Source organism: Pseudonaja textilis, chromosome 4, assembly GCF_049901715.1.
Source record: "Pseudonaja textilis isolate UNSWEBS1 chromosome 4, rPseTex1.2, whole genome shotgun sequence".
Lineage (NCBI taxonomy): Eukaryota > Metazoa > Chordata > Lepidosauria > Squamata > Elapidae > Pseudonaja > Pseudonaja textilis.
In genome coordinates, this window is record NC_141993.1 from 19,539,191 (window position 1) to 19,559,739 (window position 20,549).

Here is a 20,549-nt window from a genome sequence, read left to right on the forward strand (position 1 = left end):
GAACCTAGTTTCAAAATGAATAATATGAGCTATCAATATATGCTGGGCAGGGAAAGGAAAACCAAGCACTAGAATCTTAATCGGAGCTGCTATTTCAAACTTGACATTTGTCATTTTAAAACTGAAGAACACAACAGCTTTTAAGTCATTGTGACAACCAAGCATTTGCTCTATAGTTGCTTCTCCTGTATCGTTCTATCTTCACAGTTCAAAACCTACCATTTTTTCAGTAAGGGTTCTGCAGCAATGGTGGGAATCATATTTTTTACTACCGGTTCTGTGGGTGTGGCTTGGTGGGCATGGCAGGGGAAGGATACTGCAAAACCCATTCCCTCCCCACCCTACTAACCTGCTTTCTAGCTCCATTCTCCTGTGCAGGGCAACAAAAGAAGACACAGCAGATCAGATGGGCCTCAAGAGGCAGAAAATAGATGGAGGCGGGACCAGTCAGAGGTGGTATTCGCTGGTTTTCTGAACTACTCAAAATTTCCGCTTCCGGTTCTCCAGAACTGGTCAGAACCTTCTGAATACCACCTCTGGCCTCCAGGGTTTGTTAACCATTTCCAACCTCCGTCTCCAATTACTATCCTGGTTCAGTTTGCCACTAATAGCTCTTCAGTTATTTCAGCTTGCCACAATTTCCCCACCTGTCATAAGTCTAAGTCACTTTTTTCCCTTGATGGATCGAAGGATATCTGGCTTGATCCTTCCAAATTTGCAGGGGACAAACTTATTTCCCAACATCTTTAGGGACAGATGGTTTCCCATGGTTAATCTCTTTTCTTAATTCACTCCTCCACCATCGACTCCTTTCTAACACCCAACTCACCCATTATTGATCAAGACGCTTCTGAGCTTTTCTAAAAGAATAAGAAAATATTGCTTATTTCTTATAAGAGTAAGAAAAGATTTCTTTCTGAACTATAGTTGCATGCATTAGGTAGAACCAAGTAGGGCTGCCAGAGCAATTTATAATACTTGCCTCCTGTTAGATCAAATAATTACAGGTAGCTAAGTGAGTCTAAATTCACAACAAGGCATGCAGAGATCACACCTTTTGGGAGAGAAGGTGGGTGGGCTTGGAAGAGAAATGCAGTCAAAATGGGCAAATGGCTTGGTGATCAGAACAGGACAGCTCACCACAGCCAATTCACCATGACCAACTCACCGTGGAACAACTTGCCACAGCACAATTCAACAAATACAAAAGTGAAATTAATTTCAATGGAACTATGGCTAATAATAATAATAATAAAACAAATTTGATGAAAATGTGGTCACCAATAATAAAACTACACGAATGAAACAATTAATGCAATGTTGAATTGCAAATTGACCTGTGGTGATTGACTGTGGCAAGTTGGCCACGGCTAGCTGTCTTAGATTTGGTGGCAGGTTGGGAAAGTTAAAAAATACAGGTTTTTTGCTTGTTTTCCGAGGCCTAAAGCAGGCAATTCATTTGGTTCCCTTCCCTAATACCATCAAACGTTTATTATTGTGGCCTGCTGAATGTATGAAATATATATTTCTGTATTTTAGTCTCTATTCTCTTTTTCTTGCTTTGCAATGCTGTATTTCGGTATTCGATGTAGTGTTGGGTTGTTTGGAAAGAATTTTTTTTGCACGTGCTGTGAATGTTTCTTAGATAAGCAAGGAAGAGGGGTTGAAATTCCCAAATAATATTCCTTGCAGTAGAAGTATTACTTGGTCCAGCAGGCCCAAGGAAACCAGCATCCTTTTCAGTTTGACTGACGATTGATGTTTACGGGATTTGCAACAGCATGCAAAATCACCGGCTACGGATAATGTCAATCCATCATAACAAAGGAGCAAGGACAAAGAGGGGCAGGAAAAAACAACCTTCGAAGTCCGAGTTGTGTGTGCTCTAGCCTAAAATTGCTGATGGCTCTTCCTTGAATTCCTTGCACAAAAGTTCTACACCAACATACCGGAAATAGATTACCTCTAAAAGAGTGGAAAATACTTTTAGTTTATTCATTTTGCTTGCCTGTATTACCTGGTTATCAGCCAAATCTGTCAGATTATAGCCAGCTGGTGAGGGAATTGGCAGCTGGAGAACACAAGATTTGGGGAAGGCTTTGTGGGGCTCCCTCCACTCCAATCTGCTTTCCTCCACTTTAGCAAAACCAGGAGTGGAGTCTCATTCTCCACTGTTCTTCCCTTTCAGAGTTGCTTTTCTTATTCACAAAAGCAGAAAAGATAGATAAGGGCCACCATCTTCCCTCATCTCCACAGGATGTCTGTGTGTCTCTTCCTTAGTTGTCCTTCTGGATAAGATAGCAGATGGGTCACCGCAGGGCACATTGCAAGCAAACAATTGGAGGATGGCTTTGCAAACAAAATGAATGACTCCGGGGAGAAAAAAAATACTCCCCTTTTGTCTCTTAAAAGCATTGCTGCTGTGGGCAGGTCAAGGCTACAGTGGAAGTTATTATCATCTTGGCCTCTTCCTCTGATAAAAGCCCCAGTGCCCACAAGACTTTCTCTCCATATGGACACTTTGCTTCAAAACACCAGAGCCTGAAGGCACCTGGTGGGATTATAAGAAGTAGACTCACCTTGTCTTCTTCAATGGGCCCTGCTGGGATTTCTCGCTTCAGGTGTCTTTGCCACCAAGAGATGCTCCTGTTGTTCATGTTGTCCTTTGGCTTCCACGCAAACACGCAGTCCTTGCAGAATACAGTGGGTGAGTACTTGCAAATGTCCCTTAACTGGAAGCCCCAAAAGTCCATGTTCTTGTGCAGAGTTGCCATTTCTTTTGAAGCCTTTACAGGCCATTCATATGTCATGAACAAAATGCTCAGTTGCTTGCTTGCTGCATACAATTCGGAAGAAGATTTGCACTTTTTGTTTTGTTTTGCTTTGCTTTTCAGGCAATGTGAATTTCTGTCACATTTAGTCCAGTATATTGTTCTTGTAACTCCAGAGAAGTTAGAGCAACCAAACCTTCATATATTATGTGAAAAAAGGACTGACGTGACCCAGAATTCTCCCCACATCTATTATTCCCTGCTTGCTTATGCCATAGCTGGATAAAGAACCTTATAGACTCAGCAGCAGAATTTCAGATAACTTCAGAAAAAAGTAATGAGAAGTAGCCATTCTATTGCTAAAATATACAAGGAATAAACTGGATTCTACAATTGTCCCAGAAATCCCCCTCTTCTCTCTCTCTCTCTCTCCCTCCCTCGCCTCCCCCCCTCTCCCTCCCCCACTCACTCACTCACACAATGTAAGGGATGAATATTGAGGTGATATATTAAAATTAAATTAGATTATCTGAGTGAAGCATAAAATGAAATTAATGTAAGTAGAGAATTATTGCAAATAGATGCTGCTAATTTAAAGCATGTTATTATAACATGATTCTGTGTGAGTTGTAAATTTCTTTCAGATCATGAACTACCATGCATAACAGCTGAGCAGAATCTTCTATATTTTAACATATTTTTGAATACTCTGATGTATTTGTGTGATATCTTTTATTTGGAGGCTAATAATGTGTGCCTAGAAATTTACTTTTTTTTTTTTTTTACCCCAGATAGGTTATACACAATAGTTCAAAAGACGGCTTTCCCACTGCCCCCATAAGGTTCATGACAGATGTTTCATTATACTTGGGATAGTCAAGCAAATATTGAGTGTTGCTATATTTCCATATTTATTTGATGAGCAATTCTATTGAATTAGAATTCAATGAAGATGTCTCTCAAGGTGGTGACAAAACATGGGAACATACACACACTCACTGCTATTTTGAAATCAAGGAGTGATTTCAAAAGAGAAATTGATTTATTGGTTGTGTGACATCAAGTCAGCATTCGTAGTTGGATCTCCACTAGGATAAACAATTCTGAGATTGGTCCTTCAGGTTTTCCAATGGTCCACTCATCACTGTGAGTCCATCCAGATTGCCTCTGGTCATCCTCTTCATGTCTTCTGTCTTTCCCAGAATTATAGACTTCTCAAGGGAGTTTGATCTTCACATAATGTGCCCCAAATATGGTAACTACAATTAAAGTAATTCAAAGGGAGACTAGTGTTGATAAATTCCAGTGGCAACAATCCATCTTCAAAAACCAGTCCATTCAGAGGTTTGTGGAAATGGCCAGCATTATATGAAACATAATCCATAATACTATCATATTAACTAGGTGAAATTAATTATTCTAAATTCTGTGCAACCAATACATTCAGAAGAAATTTAATTTTTAAGAAATGTAATGGTAGAAAAGATCTACCAAATTATAGACCAGCCAATCATGTTTTAGTATCAAATGAAGTTACTCAATCTGGACTGCAAAATCTGGATGTTTACTTGTATCCTTACGATTTTTCTTTAACTGTTTCCTAGTATGATTTGATTGCCCTATGACTATTATTAAGTGTTGTACCTTATGATTCTTGACTCTTGACGAATGTATCTTTTCTTTTATGTATACTGAGAGCATTTGCACCAAGAAAAATTCCTTGTGTGTCCAATCACACTTGGCCAATAAAGAATTCTCTTCTCTTCTCTTCTCTTCTCTTCTCTTCTCTTCTCTTCTCTTCTCTTCTCTTCTCTTCTCTTCTCTTCTATTCTATTCTATTCTATTCTATTCTATTCTATTCTAATTTTACAAATGGTTACTTGAATTCTTGTAATCCAAATCTGATAGCCTTAGCAGACATGATGATTATTTTCTAACACAGGGTCAGACTTTCAGCCTTTAAACCAAACCAACCTGTTTCTGATATTCTACAGGTAGGGCCAAAATACATCCTTAGAGGAGCCAAGTTGCCCAGAAGGGTGGCCTGGGTTGGACAGAGTGACATGAGGGAGGGGCTGTGAGCGAATAGAGTGGCCACACTCAGTGAATACTGACTAGACTGGCCACTAGGTGGCAGCAAAGAGATACAGCCTCCTCATTGCTATCATCTTGAGGTCAACTGGATACTTACAACCTATATCTGATAACTTAGTACTGAGACAACTTAATGGCACCGATTCATCCCCAAGAGAGTGTCCTGAACTGCATTGCTGCAGTTCCTCTTCAAAGACATTGTGTGTACAACTCCTGGTCACTAACAAATCTGATCCCTTGAAATTGGCCATTAAGTCATAAGCTGATTCCTAAAATTAACACAGAGGTTTCATCTGAGTTTTTGCCCTGACGCCCAAAAACCTTAACTTACTTCTCCACTAATACGATACCCAGACTTAGTTCATATGTTGCTTGCAACCTCAGAAAATTGGTTTAAATTAAGTAAATCATGATTAAGAGTTCTGTGAAAACAACAATGCAGAAACATGCACAGTCAGTCAGTTACAAGATATATATAACTGCTGAGCTCACATAACTACAACACAGAAAAGTAAAGCAAGACACTCATAGAGTTAAAATCATCACACACAACCAAAATGCTGCAGCACTCACATATCATGTGCATTGGGTTCATTTCTCACCCTGACCCACATAACCATCTATTTTTTTAAAAAAGCCAAATAAATCAGAAATTACGTACATAATGCAGAACATTCAGTGACAAGAGATACATGTTGAACATCCAACAACTACATTGTTCAGTTTATCAAGCAATTGTTCTTTTCATACTTTGTTACTCCCTCTCCAATTTTTCATTCCGTTCCAAGCTTTGGGTACTTTTGATGGTGCATTCCATTTTACTTTATGGCTCTTTTCTTTTGTAGATTATTTATACATCTGCAAAAAGTTGTGGTGGTTTTTCTTTTTACTCTACCAAGTCGCATACATTGTCTGAATACTGGAAAAAAATAATGTGATGAATTGTACCCACTCCACCATCTACTGTATACTCATAAGCAAATGAACCAACAATAAATTACCAACCATCACGGTATTTTCTCATTAAGTAACAAGGCATTTTTCTTTTCAAATTAAATCGATATTTCATGGTTCCTAAAATACAGGTTGAATCACGTAAGAATTCAAGGCAGCCCAGCGACCAATGAAAATTTTAAAAGGGGGGAAATATTTTTGCTTCATTTTGATGTACCAAATTAGAACAATTGACTTATTTAGCAAAAGAATGAGGAAAAACAATCCATTTGCTTCAATCCAAAGAAGGTTAATAATAAATCCTGCTTTAATCCCACAGTCAGCTGGGATTACCTGGTGCTTAATCAAGTGTTAAGTATATGCACAAATATATATTTATTTTTTAAAAGTTTTTTTCATAAACATTTTTGAATACAGCATTTTGTCCAAGTATGCTGTTTACAAGAAACAAAAACCATAGCTCGTACTATAAAATATATGTTCCCGTTTACTAATAATAGTACTAATAATATAATAGCACATAAACACATGTTTTCTTTATGTTTAACTCATTCATATTTTAGTGCTTATATCGATTATAGTTAACAGATAACAGATAATCAGAGTTGGAAGGGATCTTGTAGGTCATCTAGTCCAACCCACTGCCCAAGCGGGAGATCCTACACCATTTCTGACAGATGGCAGTCCAATCTCTTCTTGAAAGCCTCCAGTGATGGCGCTCCCACAACTTCTGAGAGCAAGCTGTTCCATTGGTTGATTGTTCTCACTGTCAGAAAGTTTCTCCTTATTTCCAGGTTAAATCTCTCCTTGTTTAGTTTCCATTCATTGTTCCTTGTCTGCCCTTTGGGTGCCTTGGAAAATAGCTTGACCCCTTCCTCTCTGTGGCAGCCCCTCAAATATTGGAAGACTGCTCTCATGTCTCCCCTGGTCCTTCTCTTCACTAGACTAGTTACATACCATCTCTGTTTTTAATAAAAACATTCATCATTTTTCTTCCTCTAACTACTACCCCTTGTCTCTCACCACTCATAGAATCTATTCCATATCAAGTAATATTCTGAGTCTTCTTTTATTTTTAATCTGTCCATCTCAGCACATTCTAGGATTTTCCTGATTACCTCTCCATCTGACGGGGTATTCTCATTTTTCCAGAATTTTGCATAGCTAATCCTTGCTGCTGTCAATATATGTAAAACAAAGTATGCATTTTCTTTATCATAACCCTCTGGGATTATGCCCAGCAGGTCAGAGGTGGTATTCAGCAGGTTCTGACCAGTTCTAGAGAACCGGTAGCGGAAATTTTGAGTAGTTTGGAGAACCAGCAAATGCCACTTCTGACTGAAATTTTTACATTAACCTTCCCCTGCCACGCCCACCAAACCACACCCACAGAACCGGTAATTTAAAAAAAATTGAATCCCACCACTGCAGCAGGTATACTTCTAGTTTCCAGTCTATCTTCTGTTTGGTTATTTTTTTCCAGCAAGCTCTCTATTTTCTCCCAATATTGTTTTGCTTTGGTGCAAGTCCACCACATATGGTAGTAAATCCCTAGGTTATGCACAGATATAAAGGGCAAATTTGGAAGCTGCAGCGATGCATCCCGGATGAAAAGTGCAATGAATGTTTTTATTATATACTCGTTGGCAGCCTTCACTTTAACTCTTGGGAGTTTTCTGAAATTCTCTTTGCTGGGAAGAGGTTGACAGAGATGTCCTTTGCTCACCCAAACGCTTGCATTGCAGGTGACAGGTTGTTGGTTAATCAAGATCTGAGAATTGTTCAAAGGCAGCTGCTCCTAGGAGATCTGAAGGAAGACAGGGAGAGCTGGAAAAAAAGCATCGCAAGGATCAATCTTTGAAGATAGCTCATTATCACCAAATGACACAGAACGCTGATTCTTTCATTAGGAATGTTGATCCTGCATTCTTTATCTGCATAAACTGGAAGTCTCTAGCTCTCAGGTATAAGTCAGAATAACTGAATAGCAGAGTTGGAAGAGACCTTGAAGTTCCCCTAGTCCAGGGGTGGGATTCTACCAGTTCGCACCTATTCGCTAGAACCGGTTGTTAACATTCTAAGCAGTTCAGAGAACCGGTTGTTAGAAGAAATTACTGGGCTAATCCTGTAAGGAAGGCAGGAAGGAAACATTCTGGTTTTGCTTATAGAAAATGCCTCTCCATTAACCCTTATTAGATTCTTGGCAGGACTAGACTTCCTATCTCAGGAGTGTCTCTGGAGTTTTTTTCCCCTCCTTTGCTGGTACTTTGCTTGTGTGGAGTGACCATTCAAAGTTACAATGGCACTGAAAAAGGCGACTTATGACCATTTTTCACACTTACGACTGTTGCAGCATCCCCACAGTCATGAGAGGCCAGGCAAGGAGAGGCGTGCCTCGATGTGAGTGATATTGATTTGGCCATGCCGAGCCAATAACATAACCATCAAGCCATGTCCAACCAATCATATGACCACCAAGCCACACCCACCACCTAAGCCACGCCCACAGAACTGGTGGTTAAAAATTTGAATCCCACCCCTGCCCTAGTCCAACCCCATGCTCAGGCAGGAGATAAGACATTCCAGACAAGTGGGAGCTTCATCACTGGAAGCTTTCAAGAAGAGACTGGACTGCCATCTGTCAGAAATGGTGTAGGGCGGGGTGGGATTCAACCGGTGTTACTACTGGTTTGGTGAGAGCTGTGCACGCATGTACAGCATTTGCAGAAAAACATCAGCTGTGCCACCCGGACAGCTGACAAACGCTGCAAGTGGGTGTGCAAGTGTTTGAAAATCCTCTTCTTCCCTGCTTTTTCAACCTCAGCTGTGCCATGCACAGCAGCTGAGGTTGAAAAAGCAGGAAATAAGGACAGCCAGGTGCCCAGGCAGGCAGGCAGGCAGGCCAAACAGATGACCGAAAGGTTGTCGCACCGAACTGTTTCAGTGTCTGCTACTCTTCAGAGCTACCGGTTCTATAGAAGTGGGCCGAACCGGTAGCATCCCATCCCTGGTGTAGGGTCTCCTGCTTGGGCGGCTGTGGGGGGGAGGTTAGACTGGATGACCTATGAAGTCCCTTCCAACTCTGTTAAACTGTATTGTCACAAGTCCAGTCTCTTCTTAAAGGCCTCCAATGATGGAGCAGCCACAACTTCAGAAGGCAAGCCGTTTAAAATCGCTATGATTTTTGTCTTGTCACTTTTTAAGCCTATTTAACCACGCAACAATTTTTGCAGTCCCGTTTGGTTATGTCTTGTTTAAAAAAAAAAGGAAAAGAAAAAGAAAAGCATCTTCTTCGCAGGATAACACTAGCTTTCCTATAACCTGGCTGCAAATCTTTTGGGATTCACTTGTTTCCATTAAAATGAAGAGTTGTTGGCTGTGACTTGCACCTGTGACCATAACCGTTTTGTGACCTGCACTGGTTATCAGTTGGCACTTCAAGATGCTGGTTATCACTTTATGACATAGGGCCTGGTCCATCTATGGCTTTTTCTAGGTCTCAGGGTGATCAGGCAGAGTGAACAAGCTCCTAGTCCTTCTGATCAAGGAGTGTTCTCTAATGCAGGGGTCTAGTCAATTTAGATTCTCTGAAGCCTGAAGGGATTCCTTATATACGTGCTGTATATAAGAGAGCCAGTTTGGTTAGGCAGGGCAGTTAATAATTAAGGTTGCAGGCTGAAAACAAGGAGACTGTGAGTTCTAGTCCTGCCTTGTGTAGAACGTTAACACCCATCCCTCTTAGAAGAATGAAATGTTTTAGGAAATATTAAAAGGGCAGAATATTATATTTCCCCCTAAAAGAGAAATAGAAATCTTAAGGGAGACAGAAACTCAGCTCCCTGCCCCAAGCAGAAATTTGGTGCCCATTGAGAAGGACTAGGCCAGCCTATCCACAAGACAAAAACCTTCAGCTCCAGAGCTATGGGATTAAGACACAACCCCTCAGGACATAATACGATTAGCCCTCTACCATCTAGCAGCAGAGCTCACCATATGGCACAACAAGCCCCTTCATTGCATCATCCAGCAAGCTTCAACCAAGCCTGGGACTCAGACAGACTACAAAGTTAGCAGTGACACCCACAACAACTAATAGAATGCATTTCTTGCACAGGAACAGGAAGCTCAAGGGCAAGGCCCAAGGGAGGGTATAAATAACCCTCACTCTCCACTCCATGTAATCAGCTGTCCAGGACCTCAAACCCACGTGGTCCTGCTCACCAATAAACCGTCTTTCCAATCAGCCTCCATGTTTCCAGTGTCTTTCTCCCCACTTGGAACTGGACCAGATGGATATTTCTTCCAACACTTGGGCACAAAACCATCTTGGAGACCTTGAGCCAGTCATTTCCCCCTCAGCTTTCCTAGGAAGCAGACAATGGCAAACCACTTCCAAGATCTTGCCAAGAAAACCGCACGGACTGGTGCAAGCATTTGTTAGGAATCAACACTGACTTGAAGGCATACACACAAACACACTGTTTCCCTCCAGACCTACTGATCAGAGGAAAAATCTCCTTCTTTTGCTTACCCATAGAAGATCGATGGACTCATATAACACAACTTTCTTTTCGTGGCAAAAGAAAAATCATCTGGCTTGCCTTATGCATCGATCAGATTAGTCCTTCCTTTGCTGGTTACAAGCAGCCCTTCCTGACAGAGCTGTCTCCAATTATCACCGTAGGAAATTGAGAAGACACCCTAATCACACAGCCAAGCAAGAGAAAGCTTTGCTTTATCTCTCTTTATCAGAAGTAGGGAAGTCTTCCTTCTTCTCAGAGACATTCTCACTCTCAACTATTGATTAAATAAGTTTTCCCCAAACTGAAGCCATCTATCTGTGTTGGCTGTTGCAATTATAATGCTCACAATTTCCCATTGGTCACACGGGTGGGACTTGCAACAGGTGGGGAAAGCCTGAATTCAATGATATATTGACAATATGCATGCATTTTCCATCTTCTCCTTTTAAAGGACATCGTTATTCAATTAGAAGGGTGATTTATGCAGATGAAATTACAACTCTGGATTTGGAAAATCAGTATCTTCAAATCTCAGAAGTTTCTGAATAAACTGACCGAATAGAAACACTGCTGTCAATTGTATGGGTTTGCAATATTTTAGAATCTTGAAACCTTGTTAAATTTGGGGTTTCAGGTATTACTTGAATATTAGGTGTTGTAGAAGGAGGAAGAAACCCTGTTTTTATTAAGTCTTCCATGTTTGATCTCAGTAGAAGATGGCCTGGGCTTTTCCTTATTACAGCAGTTGAAATCTGCAATTATTTCTTCAAGTTAGTATTGGACATATTTTCTAGAAATGAACCAAGTTGGTTTATGAGAGATTGCTGAGAATGTTGAACTTATAATATAGCCAAGATTCCATGTCAAGATAATTTTTTGTGAACCTCCTACTGAGTTTCAATTAACCTACAAGAAAATATCATAGAATCATGAATTGCAGAGTTGGAAATTCCTCAAGGTTCGCCTGGTCTTAAGTAAAAGAAAAATCAACCCTACAGGCCCCATAATTTAAAACTGCATCTTATGGATATTGAATGTGGTGATACATCCAGATTCCCCCTCAGGCAACAAATGATTATCAGACCAGGAAATAGCTTCCAAAATGAAAGATTGAGGGAACAGGGTTCATTTAGCCTCCGGAAGACACACATACTTGAATAATAGAAAAAGGCCATGAGTTAATTCTGTAACGCAGAGAGTTCAAAGCCAAATAATATTGTGGAAAAGCAGATCCAGCTGAAAATATTTAAGTAGGAAGATTGGTTTAACATCAGAACCAACTACTTAGAGCACAGGTGTCAAACTCGCCATGTCAAGGTGCCATCATGTGACATATCATGACTTTTTTCCCCTTCATGAAGCTGGGGTGGGCGTGGCCTACACATGGCACATCTGGTCCGTGGGCCACCAGTTTGACACCCTGGCTTAGAGAAATGGCATGTTTTCTCATAACTGGTTATAATCAAATTCATGTACTGGGCAGCAGTTTGGCTTCAATGGCCTTTCCCAAATACATGGTTTTATATATATATATATATATATAAATATAAATTATATATATAAATATAAATTATAAATATAAATTATGGATCTTTGGTTATTCGGGTTTTCTCCTGCATAAGATTGGAAGTATCTAGGCAACGTTTCGATGAAGTCTCATTCATCATCTTCAGGCTTGTGTCTTCTGCTCTGTGCTTCTCAGAGTAAGAAAACAAATATAAATTTTTATATATGTATGTATATATGTATGTATGTATATATATATATATATATATATTAAAACAAACGTATACAAATAAAACATAAAACCATAAAGCCATCTTCCATTTTATATACATACAGTGTATCAGTTGGTTACCATTCTTTTGTGCTATCCTTTCATAGTCATTACTCACAGTTTATATAAATTCTCGCATTGTCAAACTAACATATGCTTATATATTTATCAGTTATTAATCATTCATGACCAAATATATGGTTTTATGTTAGTCAATATTTTATAAAGAAAATACAGCAAATTACTGTGAGATGGGCGCCACTTGACCACGAAGCTGGACTATGGATAAATATATAACCTCGTGTAATTGTGTAGAAAGTAAAATGCTCCCAAGAATCCAACAACTGGCTGGTTCTATTCCTGCAGTCAAACATTTATTTGTTTATTTATCTCTTCCTAGTTATATTGCTACAGGTTCCAGTATGATTAACATCCTGCTATGGTTTTCTCTTCCTGTCATCTTCCAGCTCTCGATCCTTGTTCTGCCTACATTAGTCTGAATGAGCCTTGGAGGAACACGGAATTCCAGTTCAACGATTCTACTGACCAGCCTGAATGTGACAGTCATGTGGATGGGGAATGGTATCGCTTTACGGGGATGGCTGGGGACGCCATGCCTACCTTCTGCATTCCTGAGAACCACTGTGGCACCCATGCCCCAATCTGGCTGAATGGCAGCCATCCTCAAGAATCAGAGGGCATTGTCCAAAGGCAGGCCTGTGCAACTTTTAATGGAAACTGCTGCCTCTGGAATACAACTGTTGAAATCAAGGCGTGTCCTGGAGGTTATTACGTCTACCATTTAGCCAAGCCCAGTGTCTGCTACCATGCTTACTGTGGACGTAAGTGACCAAACCTTAATAGTTCTTTCCCATAGAAGAGAATATTTGGAGCTGAGGAGTCCCTGGTCCTCTCTGAGCTTGCTTGTTTTCTTGCAGATGTTTCATTACCAAACTAGGTAACATCATCAGTGCTAATAGGGAGTGGGGTTTGCTCTCATTTTATATACTACCCAGTTGCTTGCCCTGTCAGTATTGGCAGGAGCGGTCTTGGAGGTTCTAGAATAGGCTGCTTGTTGTTAACTTATTTGTCTGATTTGGTAGTTCCTTGACTGGAGTGTAGTTTGCTTCTTGGTTGTTGGTCTAATGTTAATTTTGGTGTTACTCTCTGCTGACCTGGGTGTTGATTGCTGGTGAGGATGTGTCTTGGTCTTTTGTTTCCTTTTTGGCTTTTTTATTTTCTCTTTTGAATGGTTTTGAACACCACTCCCTACTAGCCATGATGATGTTAGCTAGTTTGGCAATGAAACATCTGAAAGAAAGTAACCAGGCTCAGAGAACTCCAAGGACTCTTTACTTAATTGTCCTTTCTTATGTATACTCTTATTTGAGCACGGTATAACAAGAAGAATTTCACTTTGGGGGCATATTATAGCAATAGCACTTAGACTTATATGCCGCTTTATAGTGCTTTACAGCCATCTCTAAGTGGTTTACAGAGTCAGCATATTGCCCTCAACAATCTGGGCCCTCATTTGACCCACCTCGGAAGGAGGGAAGGCTGAGTCAACCTTGAGCCTGGTGGGATTTCAACTGCCAAATTGCAGGCAGCTGGCTGCAGAAGTAGCTTGCAGTACTGCACTCTAACCACTGCGCCACATGTGCTTCCATGTATGAATGTTACGTCATGGTTTTAGCAAACCTCCTTTGCTAAATTAATCTAATTTAATTAATCTAGTTTACCCCTTGACGTGATTCTTTTCCCTTGTAATAGCAATAGCACTTAGACTTATGTACCGCTTTATAGTGCTTTCCAGCCCTCTCTAAGCAGTTTATAGAGTTAGCCTATTGCCCCCAACAATCTGGATCCTCATTTTACCCACCTTGGAAGGAGGAAAGTCGTTCCACTGTTGTTGTTGTTTTGTCAGGAAATTTCTCATTAGTTCTACGTTGTTTCTCTCCTTGATTAATTTCCATCCATCGCTTCTTGATATAAAGATAGAGATAGAAATGGTAGAGATATAGTTAGAGATGATAGAGATAGATGATGGAATAGAGAGAAATGATAGAGATACAGATAGAGATGAGTCAACCTTGACCTCTTTGGCAATTTGTTCATTCATTATGACAAGTATGTTTTTTTTAGTAGTACAACATTCAGATCTTTGACACCCTGAAGTTTGGAATGATACATTTCTGCAAAAGCAGCTCCCAACCAATTTCTTGGCAAGAAGATCATCTCAAAAATGGACCTTATTCCTGCTCATAGCAAACTATGTCAACAAGCAGAATCTGAGACCCAATGCCTTGTCTGGCATTGCAAAGTTTAGCATCCTTGAACCCCATTCATGACAGAATGCCAGGCCCTGCATTCCAGATTGGGGAGAGTCACCAGAATTGGTTGTAAGGGTGATCAGTTAGCATCTAGCTTCTATCGATGAACTGCTCTGTTTTATTTTTCCCTCTGATCGCTTGCCACACAGTTTCGACACCATCCTGAATTTTCTTTGGCATTTAGTTGCACAACTGTTTGGATTCCAGTCATAGATCTGTTCAGGAGCTCCTTCAGCTCTCCAGCCTGGTAGAATAGTCAACCACATTGCAGAATAGCTATTAAATTTTTTTTTAACCTACCATGATTATACAGTTCAGGTTGGAGAATTACGAATAATCATGCTTTGACAATAGAAGCTGGGGCTCAGAAAGCGATTGATTGTATTTCATGGATAATACATATATGTGCTTTTGCCTGTCTCTTAACTGTTTTGGAAGTTTTAAATCTACACTGACAGTGTATTTATCTCTACCTCTGCTTCTATCTCTATCATTTCTATCTCTATCATCTTTATATCATCTCTATATCATTTCTATCTCTATCATCTCTAACTGTATCTTTATTATTTCTCTCTATTCCATCATCTATCTCTATCATCTCTATCTTTATATCAAGAAGCGATGGATGGAAATTAATCAAGGAGAGAAGCAACGTAGAACTAATGAGAAATTTCCTGACAAAACAACAACAGTGGAACAACTTTCCTCCAGGAGTTGCGGGTGCTCCAACACTGGAGGTTTTTCAGAGGGGATTAGACAAACATTTGTCTGAGATGGTGTAGGGTTTCCTGCCTGAGCAGGGGTTTAGACTAGATGACCTCCAAGATCTCTTCCATCTCTGTTATTCTGTTATTATATATCTATATATCTATAGCAACAAAATAGCCCTTCTGTTCTGTTGTCCCACACTTTCTCCACATGCACACAGACATAAACATCACACAAAAATACATTGAAGTTGCTATCAAAAATTGTCTTCATTGGACTCAGATTACAATTGCTTTTTATCCCACAACTGATTTTTTTTTAAAAAAAAGATCAGTTAATTTCCCTGAGAAATCAGTCTATGAATTTCCAATTTAGCTCTGCATAGCTCTTGGGCAATGTTGTTGATAGCTTTTCATTGCATTGCTCATTGACCTTTACAGCTTATAACAGAGAAATCATTTCAGTAATGGATGTCATCTGGGAAATCTGCTGGGTGCATTCTAGTCAGCTGAAGAGAAAGGCTTCCTCTCTGAGCTGGGAAGGGATCAGTTTGAAATATCTGATCTTTTCTGCTATGGCATCTTTCCTTTGAATATTTTTTTTTGCACAGTCTAGACCAGTAATTTTTAGAGGACAGCCACGCCCTTTCTTTGGGGAAAAGTTTTGGACTGTCAAATTTGGACAGTCCAAACTTTGGACCGTCGAGTTTTGGAAAACTCCCCCTCTTCTTTGTGGCAGTCCCTCAAATATTGGGACACTGGTAGGAGGACTAGGGGGGGTGACATGATAGCTGTGTTCCAATATCAAAGGAGTGGCTACAAAGAAGACAGGTTCTGTAAGGCAATTGAAGGCAGACTAAGAGGCAACGGATGGAAACTAATCTAGGAGGGAAGCCACCTAGAACGAAGGACACATTCCCTGACAGTGAGAACGATTAATCAGTGAAGCTGTCAAGCTTCCGACAAATCCACTCCCATTCAAATCATAAGTCTCTAGCCGCATCTCTCAGAGCAAAAAAAAAAAAGATTTATTCGGAGTGACCAAGTCGGCATTACCTGGGTGCAGCCAACCCTAAGATACATCATTCATTTCCCCCTTGACCCTGGTCTTCCCCCCACTCCCTGGATTTATATTCTCCAATGGAGACACATCCATAGCCAAGAGTCATCAATCATGCTCTCCAGTAATAATCTTGTGCACCAACAGCTTCAGCTGCCTAGCAATTATCTGAAGCAGTTGAGGAATGCACTGCTTTCCCCACTCCCTTTCTGCTGGCAATTAAAAAGACCAAAGAAGTATTTTTAGTTGACAGAAACAGCTTGACTTGGAATTTGTGGGTGTTCCACCACTGAAGGATTTTAAGAAGACATTGGGGCAGCCGTTTGTCTGAAATTGTATAGAGTCTCTTGCTTGTGCAAGAGGTTGGACTAGAAGACCCCCAAGGTCCCTTCCATCTCTGCTATTCTTTTATTCTGAATTTGTCAGTACACTGGTATATTTTTTTAGTAATATTCCATACTGTTTTAAAAGTGGACATTTTGTAAATTGTCTAAGTCAGAGGTCTCCAAACTTGGCAACTTTAAGACTTGTGGACTTCAACTCCCAGAATTCAAAGCTGGCTGGAGAATTCTGGGAGTTGAAGTCCACAAGTCTTAAAGTTGCCAAGTTTGGGGACCTCTGGTCTAAGCTGTACATAGCTGTTGTGAGCATACAAGTAGCCCTTGGCTTGCAATCATTCATTTAGTGACCATTCCAAGTTACAACTGCACTGCAGAAAGTGACATGATTGCTGTTCATACTTACAACCAGGGGTGGAATTCAAATTTCTTAACATCCTTTTCTGTGGGTGTGGCCTAATTTGTGGGTGTGGCTTGGTGGTCATCTGACTGGGTGGGCATGGCTTGTAGGTAAATATTATAAATATTTATGTATATATTGATTTTTTATGAAAAAAGAGCAACTTTTACCCCAAAGCAGGCAAAACAGGCAGGCAGACTGAGTTGCTCACAAAATCACAGATTAACTTAGAGATCTATCGATCTGCAATTGGCTACCTGAGTCTGCACTGAAAAGCTTCAGTCCTAAGGAAGGTTCGGCTCTACTTTTAGATTAGCTAGAAAGCAAGAAATCAGGATTTCTTGCTTTCTAGCTAATCTAAATCTCCTGGCACAGCAGAATAGCTGATGGTCGGGGGAAAAAAAAGGAAAAATAGCAACTTACCAAACCAGGCAAGTTGGATGGCTCGCATGCCAGGTAAGGGGTGAGTGGGCAGGGAGGGGCAGGGCCAGCCAGTGAAGCGATTTGCCGGTTCTCCAAACTGGGGACAATCGTGCGTGCAGCGTTTGCAAGAAACCATCAGCCGTGCCACCTGGACAGCTGACAAGCACTGCGCTTGGGTGCGCAGAGTCCTCCTGTTTCCTGCTTTTTTCAATCTCAGCTGTGCCGCTTAAAGCAGCTGAGGAGGGAAAAGCAGGGAATAAAGGACAGCCTAGAACCCAGGCCGGTGGGTGGGCCAAACACCGAACCAGTTCAGTGTCAGCTACTCTTCGCAGCTACAGGTTCTATAGAACCGGGCTGAACCAGTAGCATCCCACTCCTGCTTTACAACCATTACAGCATCCCTGCAGTCAGGTGATCAAAATCCAGACACTTGGCAACTGGCATGTAGGTACAACAACTGCAGTGTCCCAGGGTCCTGTGATCACTTTTTGCGACTTTCTGACAAGCAACCACAATGGGAAAGCCAGTTAGAAACACTGAACAATTGTGTTACTAGCTTAACAACTGTAATGATTCACTTAACAGCTGTGGCAAGAAAGGTCATAAAATGGGGCAAAACTCACTTAGCAGCTTAGCATTAGCTAAGCAATGGAAATTTTGGGCTCAATTGTGGTCATAAGTCAAGGATTACCTGTATCTTTGTGCATGTATTTATGGCTGACTACGTTTGTGAGTATCTTAATGGAGGAATTTTACCCTACATACAAAATATAACACCATGAGGGGAGATTATTAAGTGAATTCATTAAATAGTTCTAAGACAGCAACAAATGCCTTTGAAAATTAAGCAAATATACATTGAATTAGCAGAAAGAGGTACAATTTCAGAAAACCGTGGAAGAAAATCTATTAACTTTATGACATATCCAAATGAGTATCCAGCTGACCTTGAAAAATACTTTCCTTCCCTTTTTCTTGGAGGATAAACTATTCATTTTTTTCCTCTTCTTGTTCAAAGACTTATCAAATTGACCTATAAAACAGTTACAAATCAATAACACCAACGTTTTGCAGGTATGTCCAGTCTTTTTCACATTATAGCATTTAGATCTTGACAGGTCTACAGTAACACTAGATGGCATGGTGCTAATGTGCCCTACTACAGGGGTCCCCAACCTTGACAACTTTAAGACTTGTGGACTTCAACTCTTCAGCTTTGCTGACTGAGGAACTCTGGGAGTTGAAGTCCACAAGTCTTAAAGTTGCCAACGTTGGAGACCCCTGCCCTAATATATTCCCCTTGGTCTCCTCTCTGCCACACCACCTTTTCTGAAAAGTTTATTTTAGAGAGAGGGGGGGGGATGGGTATAGTGCATAAGTTGTTGATAGGGACCAGAGATATCTTGATTCAAGTCCATGGAAGCTCACAGATGGAATTTGAATTGGTCATTTTTTTCAGCCTAACCTATCTTAGTAGGATAGAATGGTTGTGAAGAATAATGGAGTGCTATGTATATCTCATTGAACACCTGCATTAAAGGAAAGCTATAAATCTAGCAAAGAACTTCTAATATAAATAAGTAAATGTGAAGTTTACTTCTTTAGTAACCTGAGTATTAGTAACCTATGTCCAGCACTAAGTGTTGTATCTTATGATTCTTGATGAATGTATTTTTATTTTTATTTTATTTTTCTTATGTACACTGAGAGCATATGCACCAAAGACAAATTCCTTGTGTGTCCAATCACACTTGGCCAATAAATTATTCTATTCTATTCTATTCTATTCTATTCTGTTCTGTTCTGTTCTGTTCTGTTCTGTTCTGTTCTATTCTATTCTATTCTATTCTATTCTATTCTATTCACTTACTTGTAATAAGTAAATGTGAAGTTTACTTCTTACAAGTAAATATGAAGTTCTAATACTGCTTTAAAAGCCTTAGTAAGTCCACACTTGGAATACTGCATCCAGTGCTGGTCACCACAACACAAAAAAGGATGTTAAGACTCTGGAAAGAGTGTAGAAAAAAGCAGTAAAAATGATTAGGGGTCTGGAGACTAAAACATATGGAACAACGGTTACAGGAATTGGGTATGCCAAGTCCAGTGAAAAGAAGAACTAGGTGGGACATGATAGTACTATTCCAATATTTGAGGGGCTCCTACAAAGATGAGGGGGTCAACCTTTTTTCCAGGTACCAGAAATAATAGTTTGAAACTAACCAAGGAGAGAAGCAAACTAGAAATAAGGAGATATTCCCTGTAAATTAGAACAATTTGCCTCCAGAAGTTGAGGGTGCTCCAACACTGGTTTTTAAGAAAAGACTGGGCAACCATTTGCTGAAATGGTATAGGGTCTGCGGCTCTAGCAGGAGGATGGACTAGAAGATCTTAGAGGTCCCTTCCAACTCTTATTCTGTGTTCTAAATAGAAATTGGTGTGTTGTAAATCAAAGCACAAGATTCTACCTTCATATGTGTTTTCAGACATTTTATTTGATTCCCATAAAGAACCCAATGGACTGGAAGAGAGCTATCTGATAGTTAGCTTCACTTTTGGCAAATATATTTTATGACTGACCATGATAAACATTTTACAAATATACAATTCTCTCTTAATAGCCATTTTGTGAGTACGTCTACAAGATCTCAAAGTTCTTAATATGCTTCTGTTGTAGTCCAAAAATATTGTGACCAATTTTATTTTTTATTTTATTTATTTTTTCAAGCGATTATAAGATAACAGGTATAAGTATAAACTTAGATATGAATACATGAAATATAGTTTTGATGCTTTTCAGCTTTTCAGATTAGAACTAGTGGTTCTAAGCATTCATAGATAATACCCAGCAGGTCTTTTTGATGAATTAGTCTGTGAGATCAGAACAGTTCCTTCTCTGCTGGCATTTAGAAAGACAATCTACATTTTTAAGCCTTTGAGATAATACTTTCATTGATTTGTCTACTGTTAGTTTTACTGTTTGTTGCTATTTTCTACTGTGTGTTTTTTTTTTAAATTTTGATAACGTACATCATTCTGAATTTGACGAATTGTCTCTGCTGGCAGATAAAACAGTCTAAATTTTAAAGCTATTATTTGCAGTAGAACTCATCCCAAGCTAGAATTGCATAGCAATGCAAAATCATCACTGTATTGCTACATGACATAA

At 39.9% G+C, this 20,549-nt stretch overlaps 1 protein-coding gene across 1 annotated transcript in view; it reads left to right on the plus strand.

Annotated features, from left to right (window-relative positions):
• Positions 1 to 2,073: 2,073 nt before the first annotated feature.
• Positions 2,074 to 20,549, plus strand: part of OIT3 (oncoprotein induced transcript 3) — a 42,545-nt gene continuing 24,069 nt past the window's right edge. Inside the window, exons 1-2 of the mRNA XM_026713559.2 lie at positions 2,074 to 2,707; positions 12,587 to 12,961. Of these exons, the coding sequence (XP_026569344.1) occupies positions 2,593 to 2,707; positions 12,587 to 12,961 (490 nt within the window). The 5' untranslated portion in view covers positions 2,074 to 2,592. The remainder of the gene's footprint in view (positions 2,708 to 12,586; positions 12,962 to 20,549) is intronic.